This window comes from Apis mellifera, linkage group LG13, assembly GCF_003254395.2.
Source record: "Apis mellifera strain DH4 linkage group LG13, Amel_HAv3.1, whole genome shotgun sequence".
Lineage (NCBI taxonomy): Eukaryota > Metazoa > Arthropoda > Insecta > Hymenoptera > Apidae > Apis > Apis mellifera.
The window spans coordinates 3,686,168-3,705,469 of record NC_037650.1 but is presented as its reverse complement, the minus strand read 5'-3'; the positions used below and the strand labels follow the sequence as shown (position 1 = coordinate 3,705,469).

General features: G+C 43.9%; 3 protein-coding genes and 1 long non-coding RNA gene across 5 annotated transcripts in view; 1 reads left to right on the top strand and 3 right to left on the bottom strand.

The window, feature by feature from the left end:
• Positions 1–1,963: 1,963 nt before the first annotated feature.
• Positions 1,964–19,302, top strand: part of LOC100577428 — a 108,294-nt gene continuing 90,955 nt past the window's right edge. The window contains exons 1-2 of one of the 2 annotated variants that reach the window (XR_003305954.1): positions 1,964–2,129; positions 5,353–5,450. This is a non-coding gene — a long non-coding RNA (uncharacterized LOC100577428). Of the gene's footprint in view, positions 2,130–2,287; positions 3,043–5,352; positions 5,451–19,302 lie in introns of those variants that run through there. The other variant, XR_003305955.1, reaches the window with a different exon arrangement.
• Positions 9,413–10,509, bottom strand: LOC410416. Its single transcript, XM_026444705.1, has 3 exons — positions 10,428–10,509; positions 9,903–10,340; positions 9,413–9,804 (listed from the first exon to the last, which is right to left on the bottom strand). The coding sequence occupies exons 2-3, from the start codon at positions 10,335–10,337 to the stop codon at positions 9,556–9,558; spliced, it is 684 nt and encodes a 227-aa protein (XP_026300490.1). The 5' UTR covers positions 10,338–10,340; positions 10,428–10,509; the 3' UTR covers positions 9,413–9,555.
• On the bottom strand, positions 10,514–11,741 carry LOC113219196 (1-phosphatidylinositol 3-phosphate 5-kinase-like). Its single transcript, XM_026444704.1, has 2 exons — positions 10,871–11,741; positions 10,514–10,771 (listed from the first exon to the last, which is right to left on the bottom strand). The coding sequence occupies exons 1-2, from the start codon at positions 11,717–11,719 to the stop codon at positions 10,520–10,522; spliced, it is 1,101 nt and encodes a 366-aa protein (XP_026300489.1). The 5' UTR covers positions 11,720–11,741; the 3' UTR covers positions 10,514–10,519.
• On the bottom strand, positions 12,120–17,029 carry LOC102653890. The gene is made up of 3 exons (XM_026444703.1): positions 16,019–17,029; positions 14,030–15,892; positions 12,120–13,923 (listed from the first exon to the last, which is right to left on the bottom strand). The coding sequence occupies exons 2-3, from the start codon at positions 15,864–15,866 to the stop codon at positions 13,619–13,621; spliced, it is 2,142 nt and encodes a 713-aa protein (XP_026300488.1). The 5' UTR covers positions 15,867–15,892; positions 16,019–17,029; the 3' UTR covers positions 12,120–13,618.

Below are 19,302 nucleotides of genomic sequence, written 5' to 3'. Positions count from 1 at the left end.
GTCGGGCCCACCCACTCTCGTCGGGACTCGATCGACCAACCGACTCGCTGGGTAGGGTAGATCTTTTCGCGTCGTTAAACGTTTTTAAAGTATTAAATTCCTTTAAGAGATTTCTAAAGTATCTATTAGTACTTCTATCTAAGAAATTTGGCCCGTTGTTCGTGTTCGTATCGTATTAACCTTTGTATTGTTTCGATAGAATGTATCGTGGATCGAGAGAGAGAGAGAATTAATATTTCTGAATCGAGTATTTCTTCGATGTACGAAAAAGAAAAATAAACGATAGTACGTTTTTTAAATCGTAAGGAAAATTAGGCAACGTTCGAAGTGGATACGAGCTCGCTCAGTTAGCTTGGGTTGTAAAGCGTTTAAAGCACAAAGGTATAATTTTCAGGGAGGGAATAGCGAAGCGATTTTCGTGGGTTCCGCTTCGAGGACTCGAAGTACGTTTCTCCATAGCCTATTAACACAATTACTCGGAGTAATGGGTAATTGGAGATAATGACCGTGATCTTGATTATACTTGAAAATTTAGTTATAAAAATTCTCTGCCCGACCGTGTTCCAAACGAAGTATAGGATTCTTCTTATCCGGTGAGACTCTCGTCGGAATCCCAGTCTCCAACTGGAACGATCCCTTACCGATCGATCGTTGGTTTTTTCCACGTTTATATTTATATTTAAAACGTTTAATTATTGTTCAAGAGTTCAGATCGTTTATTACAACAATGAAGGGATATCGATTCGTTTTATAATATCTTATTGTCGACCAACTCTCAGTCGTACGATTCGAGTACGAAACGGAACGACTTTTGTTCTACCACGGAAGAAGGCTCTCTCGTTTTATTGGACTTCACGTCGTGTACAGTTCTGAAATACCGACTTTGAAAAAAATCAGCTTTTCTCGATCGGCATCTACAATTTATTACGATATAATATAAAAATACAAATTTATTATCAGACGAAAACTGTTCGACTGTTCAATGGAATTTTTTTTTTTATAAAATAATATAATAGAAGAAACATTTTCTATACGAATAGCTTTCGTAGCTTGTTGCAGTTCTAAATTTTCTAAAGATAAATAATAGACATTGTGAAACATTTTTTGAAAAATATTTTTCCTTATTTAATCAATATGTAAATTATTTCAAAATTTAATTAATATAAACAGTATTCGTCAAATTCGTAAAAGGGATCAAAAAATGATTGCGTTTATATAATATATTCTCGGAGACATTCGTTGATTGCAATACGGTCCGTTTTCTTTATTCGTATTTTCATAGTAGTCCGTAGAAAAAAAGAACTCTCCAAATACAATGGACAGCGTAATTAAGGGTCAAAAGTTTTTTTAGCTTCATTAATTACGCGAACACTTCAAACGATGCCATTATCATCCCGAGAATGCAGCAAGTAAAATGGTGCGCTATGCATAATGTAGTTTCATTCCTTCTCAAGCTTCGGGGCCATTTTTCTGAATCAATTCGAGGAAAAAATAGAAAATATGAGTGCCGTAATTGCGACCGAGTCGTAATTATATTACAAAAAAAAAAAAAAAAAAAGAAGAAAAAAATTCGAAAAGATCGAAATTACATTTTTACTTGTATCTTAAACTTTTCTTTTAAACGTCGTATACGTCGCTCATGAATTTGTTATAAAATATTAAATACTTTTTAAAAATGATAATTCATATTTTATGATATCGTGTTATATATTTTTGATATCTTTTAATTTTAGGGTAATAATAAAGAAATTACATACCGTTACCGACGAATAATCGAAAGTATATTTATAAAAAAAGAAAGAACGAGATTATTTTTATTCAAAAAATAATTTTTAATTTGGCGGCAATCGATAACTTGCAGTGGATAACTTCAATTTGAAGTGATAGTTAATGGCATCGAATATAGGTGGCGACACTAACGCCCGCCGATTGGACGAACGTTTGATTTGATGTTTTCTTTCTCAAAAGTGCTTGTTGAGTCGATGTGGTGCAAATGCTCGTTAATTGAAAGTTAATTTATGTTAATTAATTGAAAAAACTTGGTGATCGTGTATATTGCGAGATCAAAAAGTGAATAGTTCAATGTTGTGCAACGAAATATCGAGATATTTTACTGGATAATCAATTTGGTAAGTGTAAATTAATAAAAATTGTTATTAATCAAAGTGTCTCAGAAATGAAAATGGCGGGAAAGCGAATCAAAGATTTTTACAGTCGTAAATTCGAGTAAATATATTTAGATTTTGTCTCTTTTCGATAAATTTGAAAGAATTATATCGAGATTAGTTGAAATATTAAGACGGATATTCGAAAATAGATGAAATTAATGATTATTCTAATTTGTGACGTAATCACGATTCAATATGTCGGCCATTAATTTGTTTTCTCATCATCCATCGAAATTCGTTTATGATATTTAGCTAGATATGTAAAAAAGCATTGCGTAGCGAATAATTATTTATCAAATAAACAAATATTAGTGAAAAATAGTTTAACGTATCATGGTAATGAGATTTCTATAATTTCTATTACTATTCTTATACGTTAAACGCTTCCTTTTCTTTCTGTAATTGCGTAGTTCGAATATCCGTTAATATTTCTTATTGTAAAAGTGAATGTTTCCAATGAATATTTCCAAGAACGCAAATTACGCAAAGTTTACATTTTTCTTTGTGCTAGATCGAGCAGCTTGTATATATTTTTAGATTATACTTATAGGCAGTTCGTCTTTGTTGACGTTTTTTTCCCTGTTACGTTGGACGATATGAGGTTGCTCGCTAGTGCTACACATACCTCAGTCTCCTTTTCTCTTTCGAACGTGTTCGAACGTGTTCTCGTATTCTCCATTTCGAGATTATTTTTCGATCGCCGGACGAACATTTTAAGAGACAGTTTGATGGATATCGTTGCTCTTAATCGACCTATTTTTTCAAACTTATATCCCGGTATTTCTGTGACGTTGATTCTCGGTAGTGACGAGTTCGAGAAAAGCGGCGTGCCTTCGTAAAATGCTTCGATTCACCGTCACGACACATTTTTCTGGTAAGAACCGCTAATTTATATCAGTCTATTTGAACCTGTTCCAAATACTAGAATAGAATGAAACGTAGATCGTATATTCGTTACATAAATCTGTATAGTGCGTTGAATGTTTCCATTTATACGATTCATGTCACGTCTATCGAGATAATATGCCAGTAAAATTTAACAATTTGTGGTTCCGTGTAATTTTGAATTTTGAAACACTTGTATTCGAACGTTTCATTCGAAATCACGTCGACGAAACGACTAAATGCTCGGCTCGTTGGCATTAATTTTCGAAAAGTAAACCGAGCAGAAGTATCGATATTTTCCCTCGACCATTTGTTTGACCACGTTTTCTCGTTTTTTCCTCCTGCTTCTCCAGACCGAAATGGCGGAGAATTATGAGCGAGTTATAGTTTTACGTGGGGGGTCAACAATTTTGCTAGGAAGCCACGAGTCAGAAGCCGGTTGGATCGGCCGGCGGGGGCCTTCGTATTCGGACCATTAGTCCAATACGGCAATTCGTCAAATCGGGAGAAATGTAGTATCAATAACGTCCCGCAGCTGCTGCCATCGAAGCATGCATTTTCCTGACGCGCAAATTGCGCGCGCACAAGTCCTCTCCTCGAACATACACGAGCGACAATTGTTTCCGATTTTCCCGATTCCCTCGTCCATACCCCTCCACCCCTCTCCTGCTCTTTGATTATTTTTGCCCCTCTCCCCATGTTTTTTCCACTTGTTTTTCCGCTACGTAATCTATGAATCGATTCTTCGATTGATACCATTCCGATGAATCCTCGATCAGCTTTTTTTTTCTTTTCCTTTTTTTTTTCATTCGAATTTATCCGGTTCGGCGAGTCTAATGCTCGTTTAACGACAAAATTCAACGATTTTTCCACATCTATCGCATCGAACGCGATTATGCAAATTCGTATTATTGTCATCTGTTCGAAATTCCTGATCGAAGCTCCATCGGGCATCGTATTTTTCATCGTTTGCACTCGGTTAAACACGTGTCCAGCCCGACCACGTGTCACCGTTAATTTCCTGCGGTTTCCATTCTCGAAATCGTGCTCAACGGAAGTCTACGACCGATGTGTGATGTTTGCGGATAAATCCTCGCGGCCTGCCAATGCTGACCCTCTCTGCCCCAGCTCTTCCTCTCCGTTACACCTTCACGCCATCCCCTCTTTCCCTCTTTCTCCGTTTCTCTTTCTCCCGCTTCCTTCCCACCTACCGGTATCCCCGCTAAATAATAAATACGAGAGGGTTCTCCGGGAATACCCCGAGGGTGCCATTAGCGGGGTACAGGCCTCGGACCCCACCCTCTCGCACCCTTCGAAACCGTCCTCCGGCTTACACCCACCCCCGCACACCTTCTTCCACGACCCGAAACGCGAGTCTAATACACTTAGAGGAGAGACGCGGCTCGCGTCTATGGGTGTAACGGCGAGGGTCTCCCCGATCGCTTTATGGAGGCCGCTTCTCTTTTCTTCTCGTTTCGTTTTCCCGGTTGACGAACGAGCCTCGAACAGACGAATGTCTTAAAGTTTGCGGAAAGACCGTGAGGGTGGATTATATTTTTTCAATACCATTGACGGTATTTCCCCTCGCATTTCCTCTCCTCCTTCTCACTTGCATCCGCGATGCTCTATCCGAACCGATATCGGTTTTTCGTTTTCTACGGCTCGATCGAAGAAGCCACGATTAATCTGACATCGGGCGAAGGAACGATCACGATGTCGGGCAGAAAACTTTTAATCAGTGGACGCCACTTTCCTCTCGTTTTTTCTTTTTTCGCCCATCTTCTCCCCGCGGAACAAACCCCCGGCTTCGCCCAGAATCCGATGCAAAGAAACATTGAAACTGTGTACGTCCACCTCCTGGTATCTGTACCAAGCCTTCCCAGTAGATCTAATAGGGCGAGCCTGGACGCCTGGAAAACGTTGACTCGCTCTAGCCGGTCAAACGGTTAATCGAGGCCATTGCGACCAACAGCGGTTCTCAGCCCTTCCCCTCTTCGTTTTGTAAAACTTGGAAACTAGTACTTTGGAAACTTGTCCATCTTTCTACCAGTAGATTGATCGCTTTTCTTTTTCTTCTTTTTTCCTTTTTTTTACTTGCCCTGATTAACACAACGTCAACATCGATGATACATTTCTTTGTATCAAAAAGAAAAAGAGAATACAATTTCATCAAAAGAAATATCATCGATTTGACGGATTGAAATTTTCCTCTAACAAAATTTGTATAAACTTTTCGATCCATGGAAGAAAATATTTTCCAGTTGACTCGAGATCAACTAACGCGTTTCGTTATTTTCAGATAAGTTGGTGGCTCGCAGGGAGGATGCATAGACATAGGATCGAAGGACGGAACGCATCGGGAACATGCAGCCAGGGAAATGCTAGGCGGCACGAGGGGTAAGTATCAATAATTGAGCACCATGGGGGTGGCTCCGCTTGGCCATTTAGCGGTCGAACGAAGGGGATGGACCGCGGATGCCCATGGTACGGGGATATCGGTGGATGTATCGCACGGCGAGGCCTGCTATCGACATGTCGACGATGCCAGGCCGGGGCTGTATATTCCACGATATAGGAAACTATCCTAGCCGCGATCATGATACGCGAAAATACCATCTGTCATTCGGGGGTGCGTGCCAGACCCCGATCCAATGGCCGACCACCACCCGCTTCTCTCTTTCCACCACGATTTTCCCTCCCCCTCGTTCACCCGCTCTTTGCTTTTTTCTCCCCCCCTAATTCTTCTTACTCTTCTCAGTCTTAGTTTTTATTTTCGATGGGTGGAGGAGAAATAATAATCTCTCTCCCTCCATTTACGAATTATTTATTTTTAATAGTTTCGCGAATATAGTTAATTGATCGAGGCTCGAAAGCTCAGCTTAGTCGGCCATTTGTTGAAATTATCGAAAATGTTTCCTTTAATCGCGCGATTCAGTAAAAGTCGATCCGGTTGGCTCAGAGACAGTGGCGGGATCTCGAAACAATTGGCGTAAACGACGCGTACGAGGGGTATTGAAACTAGTTGGCGACGTTCTCGTGAATAATCTCCCCTCCCCTCCGTAGTCGAATTCATTTTCCAATTAAGAGGCAACAGGGATTTGACTCTCTCCGCTCTGGATCGATCGTGGTTCCGTCAAATCGAGGTCGCCGTCGAAAAAACGCGATTAAGCGTGATGACTAACGTGATAGCTAACGAAAGTCGCGATGTGTCCGGACAATGTGTACTTATCGCGTCCACCAATGTTCCCCCGAGATCGAACCGAATCATTTTTTTTCACCGGGTTCATTCTTTCGCTCCTCGCCTCCGAAATGAAATCGTATCAGTCTCCTTTAAAACCTATCGAACTCGAAATTAATAATTCACGGCCCCGCAGTTTTTATCAAAACTTTCTCCCTCCCTCCGCGGAATAAAAATTCGTTCGTTTCTTCGACGACGAACGTTAGCTCTTAATTTTAATCGTTAAGAAAGAAAGAATTTAAAGCGCATTGAGGAAGAAATTGGGGAAGGTGAAAGTAAAAATTCGATCGGTGAAATTTCTCTCGATGCGCGTCTACGCGTCTGGTGTCCGTAGTTGTGCGTTTTAACCCCCATTAGTGACCCAACGTTCGGAGGACGACTGCGATGGTCTGGAGGGCCAGGACTGCGTTACACGAACAACTTAACGTTATGTAAAAATAGCTGAAGGGGAGGGAGGAGGGATCGCAGACGCACCGGCTCTCCGTGTATATTAATGCGGGTCGAAAGAAGAGCGAAGAGAGACGAGAGCCGGTCGAAGCTCGAGCAGATGCTCACCGTTGGAATATCTAAATAAATCCGCGTGTCGGCCACCCTTAAAATCCTCGAGTCGAATAAGTAATAACGTTCACCAACCGCGGGTTAGATTCCTCCTCCTCCTCCTCCCTTTTCCGTATTCCACCTTGCCCTTGCCTGCATAAGCGAGCGCGTCCGATTTCGGGACTTTAATTGGCCCGGGGGAATTTCGCTGCGTGGACTTACTTTACGAGCAAACTTTCCCAGATATTTCGTGCCTCTGGAGACGAGAGAACGCGTACTTTTTTCTTCTTCTTCTTCTTCTTCTTACCCCTCTCGTTCTTCCACCGAGGGAGACAGGGGCGGAAAGGGAAGGAAAAGGCGAAAAGGTACGAGTAATCGCAATGGAGGTCGTCCCTTTCCTTTTTCTTCGCGAGATTTAATCAGTTCCGCCGTCGGGATAGGGAGGACGTCGATCTAGTCGCCCGGATTATGAAATCTTTGGAACAATAGTTCTCTTTGAAAGAGTTAGGAAAATAATCGATCTTGTCCTCTTCTTTGCTTCGATTAGATCCTTCTTTACGAATTATTCCAATTGCGATTTACGTTTGATTTCTAGAAATTTTGTCGTTAAATTAAATTACATTTTGGAATATCTTTTTATCTATTTCGCCCGCGAGCGTGTAAATAAAATTTCGTTATATGGTGAAATTCGGGATATTGATAAATCGGATCAGTTCTTAGAGGGCAATTAGCAGATAGTAATCGCGCGGGGTTTAAGCAGTTTTCGTGCATAGATTAGCACGAGGAGGGAGTGAGGGAGGGAGTTGTACGCGTGTGCAAACATACGAGAGGCCGTCGAGTTGGTCGCAACGACAGGACGATTTACGAGGTTTCACAGGCTCGCCTGTCGGCCAGATAGAGCGAATGTGTCAATTACGATAAAGCTCATCGGCGATCGATGTATCTGATGAAATTATTTAGACGCCCGCTGTCAAGCAACGACGCGAACCTATCCCGGTTCACCGCGATATTACGCAGCCTCGCACTATTGTATCGCAAATACAATTACTCCACCTATAAATGTCCACTGGTGAACTACTGGTTATTGCTTTATTTATATATATATATATAGATTCGATTAATAAAACGAAACGAAATCGAGAGAGAGCGTAAAGAAGAGGTTTAGCTTGTAAAGGAATATTCAACGTGTTTCCATATAAAATTTATTCTAAATATTATTGGATATATAATTTAAAGTTGGTTACTACTGTTAAGGCTATCGGCATCACTGTGATTGCGATGAGTTATTTTTACCTCGATTGATTCTTTCCCTTTGCGTGGTCCTTTCTCTCTCTCTCTCGAAAAAGAAATGTAAGTTTTTTTCCTCGATTTACGACGAAACTCGTCATATTCGTCATTGCGACACACTCGGTTAATTCTCCGTTTAATCCGTTGCAACGTTATCTTCTCTTTCGCAAGTTTGTCTTTCCGAACTTTGCGTTCCTCTTTAACGGTTTCACTTTATCTTGCAATTTATCGCGGGGGTGGGTTAGGATCGGTTGGTTGATCGCTCGTGGTGAACTTGTCAATTTCTCTCTCTCTCTCTCACCCCCTCGGCCGCCACACTTTTTCTCCTCCCCCACGCCCCACTTTTTCTCGCTTCTTCTCGCCTCTCTCACTCATCCGCATAAACATTTATCTTCTTTTCGAGCATCCTCAGTTTGTCCTCGTTTGATAAATTGTCTCTCCCGTTTCGACTGTTGGTCGTATAATTTGTAGAGCTGTAATTTTGGTATTGCCTCTTGAACGTGTCGTACTTCTTCTTGTCGATTTCGGTCAATTTCTCGAATAACTCTTTGTCCTTCAACGATTTCCTCATATCCTCGCCGAAAGCAACCTCCTCCAATTGCTGCTCGTTCTCCTGCTTCCAAGCTAGTCGTTTATTGAGCAATAGTATCTCGTCTTCCACTTGATTCTTGCCCGTGATCGGTTCCTCCTCCTCCATCAGATCTGATTTGCAAAAAAGAAAGGGGGCGAATTACGCGACGAATTAAGAGACGGAGGAAAGGAATAATCACCTCTGTTCTCCGTCTTAAACTTGTCTTGTTCTTGGGACTGGATTTTGGCAAGAGACACATTATCTTCGATATTTTCTTTCTGATTCGCGCTCCTGTCCCTCGTCAAATCGGTCGTCATCTCTTTTTCCCAAGACCCAGCACTGTACTTGTATAAAAATATAACAATCAACAATAATTTTCGGACACAATTATCGTCGAGATTCTCGACCCCGAGTCAAATGTTGTGCTGTCGCATACTTTTTACCGCCAATATCATCCCCCAAACTTTTCTTCTTCTTGGCCGTGCCGCCGCTCGCCTTCCCCTCGCTCGATTCCACGTTCGCCGTGTCCATAGAATCGTAAATTAAAGGCTCCTCGTACTCTGAATCGAGAGGATCCCAAAAGGCATTGTCCGCGTATTCGCGTTTTTGACGCAGTGTCGCAGCATTATGCACACTGTCCTTGTTCCGTGACTGATCAATACCACTTGCATCTTTGTGATGCTTGCCATGCCTCCCTTTCAGCTTTCTACGATTTCTTTGCATCTTGTTATTATCATGCTTTGGATGCTTGTTCGCGCTTCTGATTATCCTTTTCCCTTTGTAAGAAACTCCAATGTCGTCTGAAACGTACGCGGGGCGAAGAAATCTAATACGTGCAGATTCGATCAACTCGTAATAATCTTTTGTATTTATAATTCAAGTTTTGGACGAGTCTCGCTGAAAGTGAAAACTTTACTGTCTCGAAGAAGATCCTGATTAGCGAAGAAGTCCGCGCTGTTCAGTTTCAATATGTTGGGCAAATTTATGTGCAAAAGACCATCCGGCACGGTGAAATTGCTCTCGCTTATGTTGACCATTTCATCTTCGCTCGGCTTCTCCTTCCTCTCGACCTCCTCCTTCATTTCGATGTACTCGAGCAACAAATCTAGCTGTTTCTCCTAAGAAAGAATGGGAACGAATGAAAACGAAAATGGAGGAAATTTCCCCACCAGAAAGAAACGGAAAGTTTTTTTTGGATCAAAATCAAATTTATAACCAGATATTCGTGAATCGCCTCGACTTTCTCCTGCTCCTTTTCCGACAAAGTACCGTACTCCTTTATGAGATTACGTATCACCGTGATCTTAATGTATAATTCGGTGATCTCTGTCTCTATACGTTGACTCGGAAAACTCTGGAACAGGTATTTGTCCCGTGGAAAATGTTCCTCCGAATTTCCTTTTATAAACGGTAACGTCGGTGGTAGCTGGAATCGAAACGTGCAGTCGTGAGTCGAATCATGCCCGATCACGATCGAACAACGATCATATCCCGTTACTTGTTGCAACGATGTCGTTTGCGAATTCAATTCCAACATCCAGTCCAAAAACTCCATCAAATCCGGCGGCAGGGAAATGCACGTCTTTTTCTGCACCTCCTCGAATATCAGTTGATTCAGAAGCGACACGATCTTGTTCATTATCTCGTCCATCTCCTTGGAGGGAAAGAAGCGAAACGTTAGGAAGCATATATGCAAGCGATTCGGATTCGTTAAATAAATTTTGGAAATTGGAAAACGCACTTTATCGTTGCTAAAACTTTGATGACATTTCTCAGCTGCCACGGTATCTCTAACCTTGTGCTTGTAGTAAAGACCTGGGCCCAACGACACCTTCAGATCTTTATTTTTTTGCACCTGACGATTTTGGAAATATAAGGAATCGCGTATTGGGATAGAATTATCCAAGGAAAGGAAAGGAAAGGAAAAAAGAAAGGGAGAAATACCTGTTCGAAAATTTGTTGCACGATCTTTCCTGCCAGTTCACCATGAACAGCCAAATCCATCTGCGATTCATCTTCCATATTATCGGCTACCAAAAACATGTTGATCTTTCTTCTCTGGATATCGTTGATCGAGTTCATCGTCTAAAATATTATCGTCGAACCTTTCTTTTTAATTAAATTATAAAATCACATTTCGTCGGATTTCATACGGGTTGAGAAAATGAGCGCTTAAATACGTACGTTCTTCCTTCCTTTGCCGTGATGCCGTTTCCTCTGCTCATGAAATAATTTATCGTCCTCGCTCTGATCAATCTTAAGTTTCTTAACGTTGTGACGATTCTTCATGCTCTTTTTCCTCTTCTTGTCGCGATCTTTTATCTTGGGCTGCTTTTTGTGATGCCTCCGCTTCCTACGCGTCTTCTTGCTAGGCTTGCTCTTGCGAATTTTCTTCCTCTTCTTCTTCAACTTGTTGTTATTCTTGTTGTTGTTGTTGTTGTGCTTCTTCTTGGCGTGTTTCTTTTTCTGTTTCGCGGGATCCTTGTTCCTAGACATTCGGTTGTTGTAATCGTCCGCTTCCTCCTTGGTCAACTCGAGGCCCTTGATGCCGGCGAGCTTGTTGCCGCCTATATTCTCGTACGGGTTCAAAATCGGTTGGAAATTGTGGTTCTCCTCGTTTTTCAAATACCGATTGTTGTAGTACATCATCTCGGACGAATCATCGGGATTCGCTCGTTGATTCACTTCGTCGTAATACGCCTCGTAAGGAAGGGAGATTTGCCTCTTCACCCTACCTTCGTCCTTGCGATCGAACGTTCCCTCCACGCCTCGGTCCGAGCGCGATGGCGCGAATAATCCCGCGTCCGCGGGTTTCTCGATCGCGGCCGAGATCCTCGCGCCGTTGGAACCATTGACCACCGACCACTCCGCGGGACCGGATCCGTCTCCGCGTGAAATTTCGCGAGATTTCCCCGAAATTTCCACGCTTTTCAAACTTCTCCCGAGCCTCACCCTTATATCCTTGTCGGAATCGTCGACCAATTCGAGAGGCTCGACGAACGACTCGTGCAAATCCCTCGAGCTAATTATCATCTGTTTCTCGCGATCTATAATATCTTTTACACGTCTCTCCCTATCGTGATTACGAGGGGAACGTAACCTCGCATATTTCTCGTATTCGTAACGAGGGGATTGATCTGTATCTGTATCTACGTAACGCCGCCTCTGATCCCTTGTCAACGATCGACTCGCGACACCTTTCTCCGCGTTGTCTCCGCTCACCTGTGCGCGATTATAGACGACGTTTGTAGAGGGGAGAAAGAAAAATTAAAAGTGGAGTGGGTGAGAGGGGAGGGAAAGATATTAGGGAGGAAGAATATTATATATGTATGTATATGTATATGTATATATATATATATATGCATGTACACACATATATACAAATGCGATAATTTATCGGAAATGTGTGTACGGTTTTTGGAGATTTTACTCGTTTTTTTTTTTTTCTTTTTTTCTTTTTTCTTTTACCTTTTGCGTTTTCCACTCAACAACTTTACCGATAACACCAAGTCCTTGTAATTTTTCGTCGGTGCTGTTAAGGCTTTGCTCCGGCCCACCTTTAAACATATCGTCCGTGCTTTTAAGAGCTAAATAATTACTTTGGGAAACGTTGTTCCTCGCAATGGGCTCGCCAGATGATACGACCGGTGAATTATTCTCACCAATTTTAGATTGTTCCGATCCATCGTAAACGAGTAGGGAAATAGGGAGGAATAGATTGGGGCTAGAAGCTGTACGGTAAAATTGACGATGGTCGAAACGGAAATGATTCATTCAAGCGGGTTTTTCTTTTTTTTATTATTATTATTATCATTACTATTATCATTATCATTGTTATTACCATACGTTCCAGATGAATCGGCGTGGATTTCCGGCGATTCCAATTGATCTTTCTGTTCGATCACGTTCGGATCTAGTTTATCGTTGGTCCCGTAGAACATTCTCTGATCTCCCTTGATTCGAGGCTTGCTCTTGCTCTCCTCCTCGTTCCAATCGTATATCTTTTTCAACTCTTCGTACAATGGTTCCATGCTGTTAGGAATCTTTTCTTTTCTGCTCAAAGGACAGATTATATAGGGATCATTTAGATGATTTTCACGAGTTTAACGAGTTTAGAAGAAAACGAACGTTAGAGCGGAGAGAGAGAGAGAGAAATGTGGTTACTTTTCGTCCATAGATTGGATATCCTCGAATATATCGTCTATTATCCCGACATCTAGGTTCTTATCCATCTTGAGAATATATTTGGCAGGGTCTAATACCATCTCGTTCACTTCGTTATCTAGAAACGTTTCCTCGTTCTCCTCGACCGGCTCTTTTAACCTGTTAATAAACTAGGATCATTCGGTGTTCTGGAACGTTTCTCGAACGTGTACGTGTGTAACCACTAATACAACGATCACGTAGGTCAGTGTCATCCGTTTGATTAGATTTTTTTGTTTTTTATTTTTTTTTGTTTTTTTTTTTTTTGTTTTTTTTTCATTTCGCTCGTGAATTTTTTTACCACTGACCTCTCGCGACTAATGGTGTTCACGTTGCCTTCACCTTGATCCCGCTTGTTGCCCGCTGTTGGACGATCCCTCCTCATCCGCAAATTTAACTTTGGTGGACAATATCGATGCGCTATTCTTCTTAGTTATATTTTTTCCACTTGGACTCAGGAATTGCTCCGTAGGTTTCTTCTTCCTTTCCTGCTCCCGTTCCTTTTTTTCCATTTCTATTTCGTGCAAGTCCACCTTCTTGTCCGTTTTGGGTGGTACACACTCTTTCTCTTCCTCGTATTCCACTACGATTGAAAACAGATGTGAGTTTTCTCGTACGAGTTTCACCTAACCTGGAGGCATCGAACGGGAGGGAGATGAACTTGAAACAGGTTGCGATACAAAATTTGACGGAACTTTACTACGCTATGATTTTTAGCAGTTTTTCACGTTAGGTTTTCGAGGATGGAGAAGTGCACGCATCATTACCAAGTCCCGCATCAAATTCTATAGGGTTTTTGTCTTGATAATTATTTTTCACTCGTTCTTGTTCGTTGGACGGTGACAATTCGTCGTTCTCTTGATCCATATCGTTATCGTATTCGTAATACTCGATTACGTTCGGATTACGCCTTTTCCTACTCTTTTCCGTTTTCTTTCTTTTGCTCATCTTGCTTTTTATCATCACATTTACTTTCGCTTTCTTTTTATCGCTGACCGCTCTTTCTTTCCTACGCGCTGATATATCGTTTTTCTCTGGAAAAGAAGAAAGAGAAAAGAAAGGAAAAAACCTCTTTGCTCCGCACTCTCTCTCTCTCCCTCTCTCCCTTCCCTTCTCCCTCTCTTTCCCCTCCACTCTTACCTGCATTGACCGATTGTCGCTGATTCTCCTCCTCCTCCTTGTCGTTGTAATTCATATCAGCCTCCTCCACTTCGTCGTTGGAATATTCCATGTATTGAAGGATTTTCCTCTGCCCGTATCTGTCGCTCGTCATTTGATCGTTCAACTGATTCCCGACGGCAACGAACGCCCCCCCCTGATATTTCTTCTTCCGTTTCCTCTCGCCGTCGACCTCGCCGTTGTTGCCCGCCTTCCCTTTCTCGCCGCTCGCCACTGCTTGCGATTCCTGGCTCTTGCCCGCCACCGAATTCAACTCCTTCCCGGCCACGTCCCCGCGGCTTTTATCGTCCGCGAAATTATTATCCGCGTTCTCGCCCGACGAACACTCCTCCTCGTTCTTAAATTTCCCGGCCCCCTTCCCGGCTCCGTTCCCGCTCTCGCGTTTCTCCGCCATACCTCGATTATTCGGGTCCGCGTCCACTCGATCCTCCAACCAATTGCGAATCCCGTCTCGCTCGTCGATCGCGCTTTGTCCCGATTGCCTTTTGTCCAACTCCTCCGCCGAGTTCTTGCCCCGTTTCTCATCCACGATGTTCCTCTCCATGATGTTGGAGGGTAGCGCGAGGCCCGCCGTGTCTTCGCCGTACGGCGGCGCTTCCTTAACTTTATTCCCCTCGAATTCGAGCACCCCGTTGGTAATCGGGATCTCCACCTCTTTCTCGTTCCCCCCCCTTTTCGCGCATTCCTTCACGGCGGCCGTGTCCACCTCCGCCTTGGCCAGCTTCATGTCGAATATCGTGGAAATGGATTTGCCCGGTTTATCCTCCTTCTCGAGCAACGTCTTCTTCACGTTGAACATGTCCAGCATGAACGGCGCCTGCCGCTTGCCCTCCTTCATGTTCTCGTTGCTGTACTGGATCAAATTTTTGTTCTCCGACTCGAGGTGCAGGTTCACGTTCCCCGACCCGTCCCCCGTCGCCGACCTTTTCCCCTGCTCGGTTGCCGCCGCTTTTTCTTGCTCCTTCGCCCCGCGGGCCATTTCCTTCTTTTCCTTGCCCTCGCTCGGGGAAGAGATCGGGCTCTCGCTCATCAACGAGGAAGAGGGAGAAGAGGAAGAAGAGGAGGAGGAGGAGGAAGAGGAAGAAACGGCGGCAGCGGACGCAACACCGGCGCCAACGACTGGCAACCCGTTCGCCACAGATTCCGCGACTTGCGACGAGCCCCCCTCCCCGAGATTCACTTTTCCTTCCTTCGTCAACTTGCCCTCCGCGCCGACCGATTTCCCCTGCGTAACGGCCGATTGTTGCTGGTAATTGCCAACCACCTTTCCGACCGCGCTCTTCCCCTCGTCCTTTCGCGCCTCCCTCGCCCCCGCCTTGGCATCCGCGGCCCCCTTCTCCCCCGCGTCGCTCGTCAATTTGCTCTCCATCCCGAAAGCGTCGTCCGCCCGCAACTCGTTGGCCCCGATCCTCTCCAACGCGCTCGCCTCCTCTTCGACGTTGCCCGCCTTCGTCGACACCCTCGACGGACTCTTCTCTTCGTTCAACGCCTTGGCGCCCTTCTCGTTCTGCGCCTCGTTCACGTAACACTTCTCGTCCGAGCCAGGCGTCCCCTTGCTACGCCTCTTTCGGTCGTGGATCTCTTTGGCCAGATTTTCCCTCTCCTTCTCCTCAAGGTACGGGTCCCCAAACCCCGATCTGTGAAACAGTTTCGCGTTACCGTCCTCTTCCTCGTTGTTGTTGTTATTGACCTCGGTCCTCTTCGTCCTCCACACTTTGACGCGGGAGTTCTTCTCATTCGCGTTCTCCTCCTGTTGCGAGTCCTGCTGTTCCCGCTTTTTCAAGTCGAACTTTTCCATTCCGTTCGAACTCTCCCACCAATTGACTGGAAAAACGAACGGATTTGTGATTGGAAAAAATTTGGAAACGTTTTTTTTTTCTTTTAAGAGGAGAGTTTAAGAAGAAAGAAGAAAGAAATTTCTTCTCTCTCTGTCTCTCTTTTTTTCCTCACCGTCATCGTCATTCTCGGTCTTCCGATGCTTGTTCTTTGCGCGAGTCGTCCGATCTTTGTGCTCCAACTTGTCGTTCTCGTTCTCCTCGATATCCTCCTCATTTTTTAAATTGTCGTGTTGCTTTTTGTCCGCCTCCTTGAGATTTTTCTTCAATTCTAATATAGTCTCTTTCAACGATTCGAGCGACGGCGCCTCTTTCTTCCGCGCTTCGTCTCGTTGATTTCTCACGTTAAACTTGGTATCCCCTTTCGTCTTGTCGGGGCTCAAGGCATCTATTCAATATATCGTTTCCTTCCATCAGCGCGTTTCTCGATCGAGATGTTAGAGAAAAAAAGTTTCTAAGAAAAAAGAGAGAGAGAGAAAGAAAACGGTTGTTACGGGAAATTATTAAATCGTACTGAATCTATTTTTTTGAATAGTTTCGCATTCGTGGATCATTTGATTCCCCGATTTCTCCCGTTTCCCTCCGAGATTCTTGTTGAAGTTCAACCAATCGTTGAGAGAACAAAGATCCTTCGATTTCGTCCAATCTTTCGGAACTTGTTCGCCCGCCGTGTCTTTGTCGTAGTCGGAAGAGGGATGAATATCTTTCTTGTTCAATCTGCCAAAGAGGAGAAATATGTTAACGGGTTAGGAAGAAAAAGGAAAAAAAAATCAGGGATCGGGGATACATTGGTGTATTCGGGGGCATCGTAGGGGCGGCAAAGAGAAAAAAAAGAAAGGTTTCTCAAAAATGGTTACCCATTTTGAAATGTATCGAAATCGTCGAAGTTGACGTTCCTCTTGAACACCACATCGTTGCCGAAATACATATTTCGGGAAGGTTCGACGCTCTTGTACGCGTTCTTATCCTTTCCCTTCCACGTACTTTCGTAATTCTGGTCAGAATTTCTCTTCTCGCGATACTTATTACCGTGACGACTTCTTCGAAATCGGACGGAAATTTTCAATTCCGCATATAAATAATCCGTATAACGTTACAACGAAATACGATTATATTTTTTTTTCTTTTTTTTCTTTTTTTTATTTTTTTTATTATTTTTTTTTTTTTTATTTATTTATTTCTTTTTTTACCAATTAACTCACTTCTCCAAATTCTTCTCGCGATTAACGTTACGCACGGTTTGATCTATCCACTTTAAATCGTCCTGCGCCTTGAGAACGTCGTCCAGGAACTTGGCCAGCGCCGGACTGTTCTCCTCCATGTCCTTCGCGGACATTTTGTGATCCTTCTCACCCTGTTCATCATGAAAGCATTAATCGATCAATAAACGCAACGAAATCGAAATCGCGTGAATCGTGAATTCGCGCTTGTAACTGGTCGTCGGTGTTGGTCGACAATTCTCTCTCCTCTCTTACATATATATATATATATATATATAAAATAATAGCAAGTGCGAGTGCCGGGGCCTCTCTTCTCCCTCTCTCTCTCTCTCTCTCTCTCTCGTCCCTCCCCCGTTCTTTTTCCACCGCGTACGAGACGCGACCAAGACAATGGGATTCTCTACGTGGAGAATCGCGCGGGGCCGCGGATACGGGCACGGTGTTATTAAAAATTCACTCCCTCTAGCGGGTGAAGTGGCCTCTGGCAATCTGCATCTCATTCCCGGCGGGTCCTTGTGCCAGCCAGCCAGCCAGCCAGCCACCCAGCCAGCCATCAGGTGGCTGCCAGCACGCGGAAAAAGGGGTGGAGAGCTCGGCCGTGGAAACGGCAGGAGAGGGAGGGAAGGGTTTGCGTCCGCCACCCTTGCGCCTAGAGGAGCAGGCTTCGGCCCTTTTTCCTATTCCATATATTCGTGCGCCTCCGAACGAAAAAAAAAAAAGAAAGAGAAAAAGGGGAAGAGAGAAGAAAAGAAGGAAAAAGTCTTACACCCAATTACGCGCGGCATTTAACTAAATAAACACTCGCTATCTTCGTTCCAGTAAACCCCGCAGGGGGTTGCTATCTCCTCCGCATCTGCGGCTGTCCTCAACCTCCTTCTCCCTTTTCCCTCCCTTTTTCTCTTCTCGTCTATGACCGACGCTCGTCCCTCGCCCTCCCTCTCTCTCTCTCTCCTGTCTCTGTTTTCCCTGGACCTTAATTAAGCCCCGTTTTTTAATATACTTTTGCTCTCTCGCCTCTCTCTCTTTCTCTCTCCCTCCCTCTCTTTTTCTCTCGCTTTTTCTTTCCTCGTCGAGGATTGTTCGCCGCGCGAAACGCGTAACACAGATTTTTTCGAGGTTGCAATTCGGTTGCCTCGTTCCTGGCAATCTCCCTCCCCCTCCCTCCCGTTATCCTCGTTGCTGCTCTCGTTCTCTGCTCTCGAGACCTTTAAACGGAACAAGATATTTCCCCGTCATCGTCGTCGTCACTTGTTGAACGTTATGCAAATTCCCATCCCAGTTATCGTTACCCAGTTCGTTATCGTTCCCAAATCGTATCAACGTTTCGCGTCCACTCCAGTGAATAGATTCCTCCGATTATATTTTTCCTCGAAAGAGAAAGATCGATCGATCGAGAAAAGAGAGCGTTTAACGAGGTATATCGTCCCTCTCGAAGGCCTCTCTCCTCATCAATCGCGTTTTTGGTAGGAGCCAAAAGTACGGCGAGCATAATCAATCACGAGACGTTTTCGGGATACGCGCAGGCTGGAAGGGAACTGTAGACAGTTCGCATAGTTCCGAAACGGAAACGGTAATATCGGTGGCCCGGGGCGACCACCCCTTTGTCATTTTGTCATCCGGCGTAAGGACGAATCGGCCAGGAGGGAGAGGAAGAGAGAGAGAGAGAGAGAGGAAAGGCGCGGCGAGACGAAGCGAGACGGCCGAGTATGTTTTCCGCAAAAAAGAAATTAATGCTTGAGATATTAAAACGCGTCCGAGAGGAAACGTCTGTCGTAGTTTGCCACGTCAACCGCCGCCTTCTCTTGCACCGTCTTCTCCCGCCAGAGAAGCTTCTATCCTTCCCGCCTCTTTATTCGCGTTTCTTTAAGAATCTCTCCTTCCCCATCGTGATAAGAATTTATGTCGTTGAAGATATTTGTTCGTCGATCGGTCAGTTAATCGAGAATCATGTTGATCGAGAAAATTTTTGTGGATATCGAGAATCGAACAAATATTTTTTCCAATTCTTGATAATTCAAAATCTCGCTCCGTTCCATGTTTATAAAACCGCGAAAAAAAGGAGAGAGCGAAACTTGGAACAGTTATTGACAATTTGGAACAATTAAACATGACGAAGAATGATGATCTTTGCTTACCCCGGAATCGTCGTTCTCGTCGTCGAGCAAGGAAATTTTCGAAT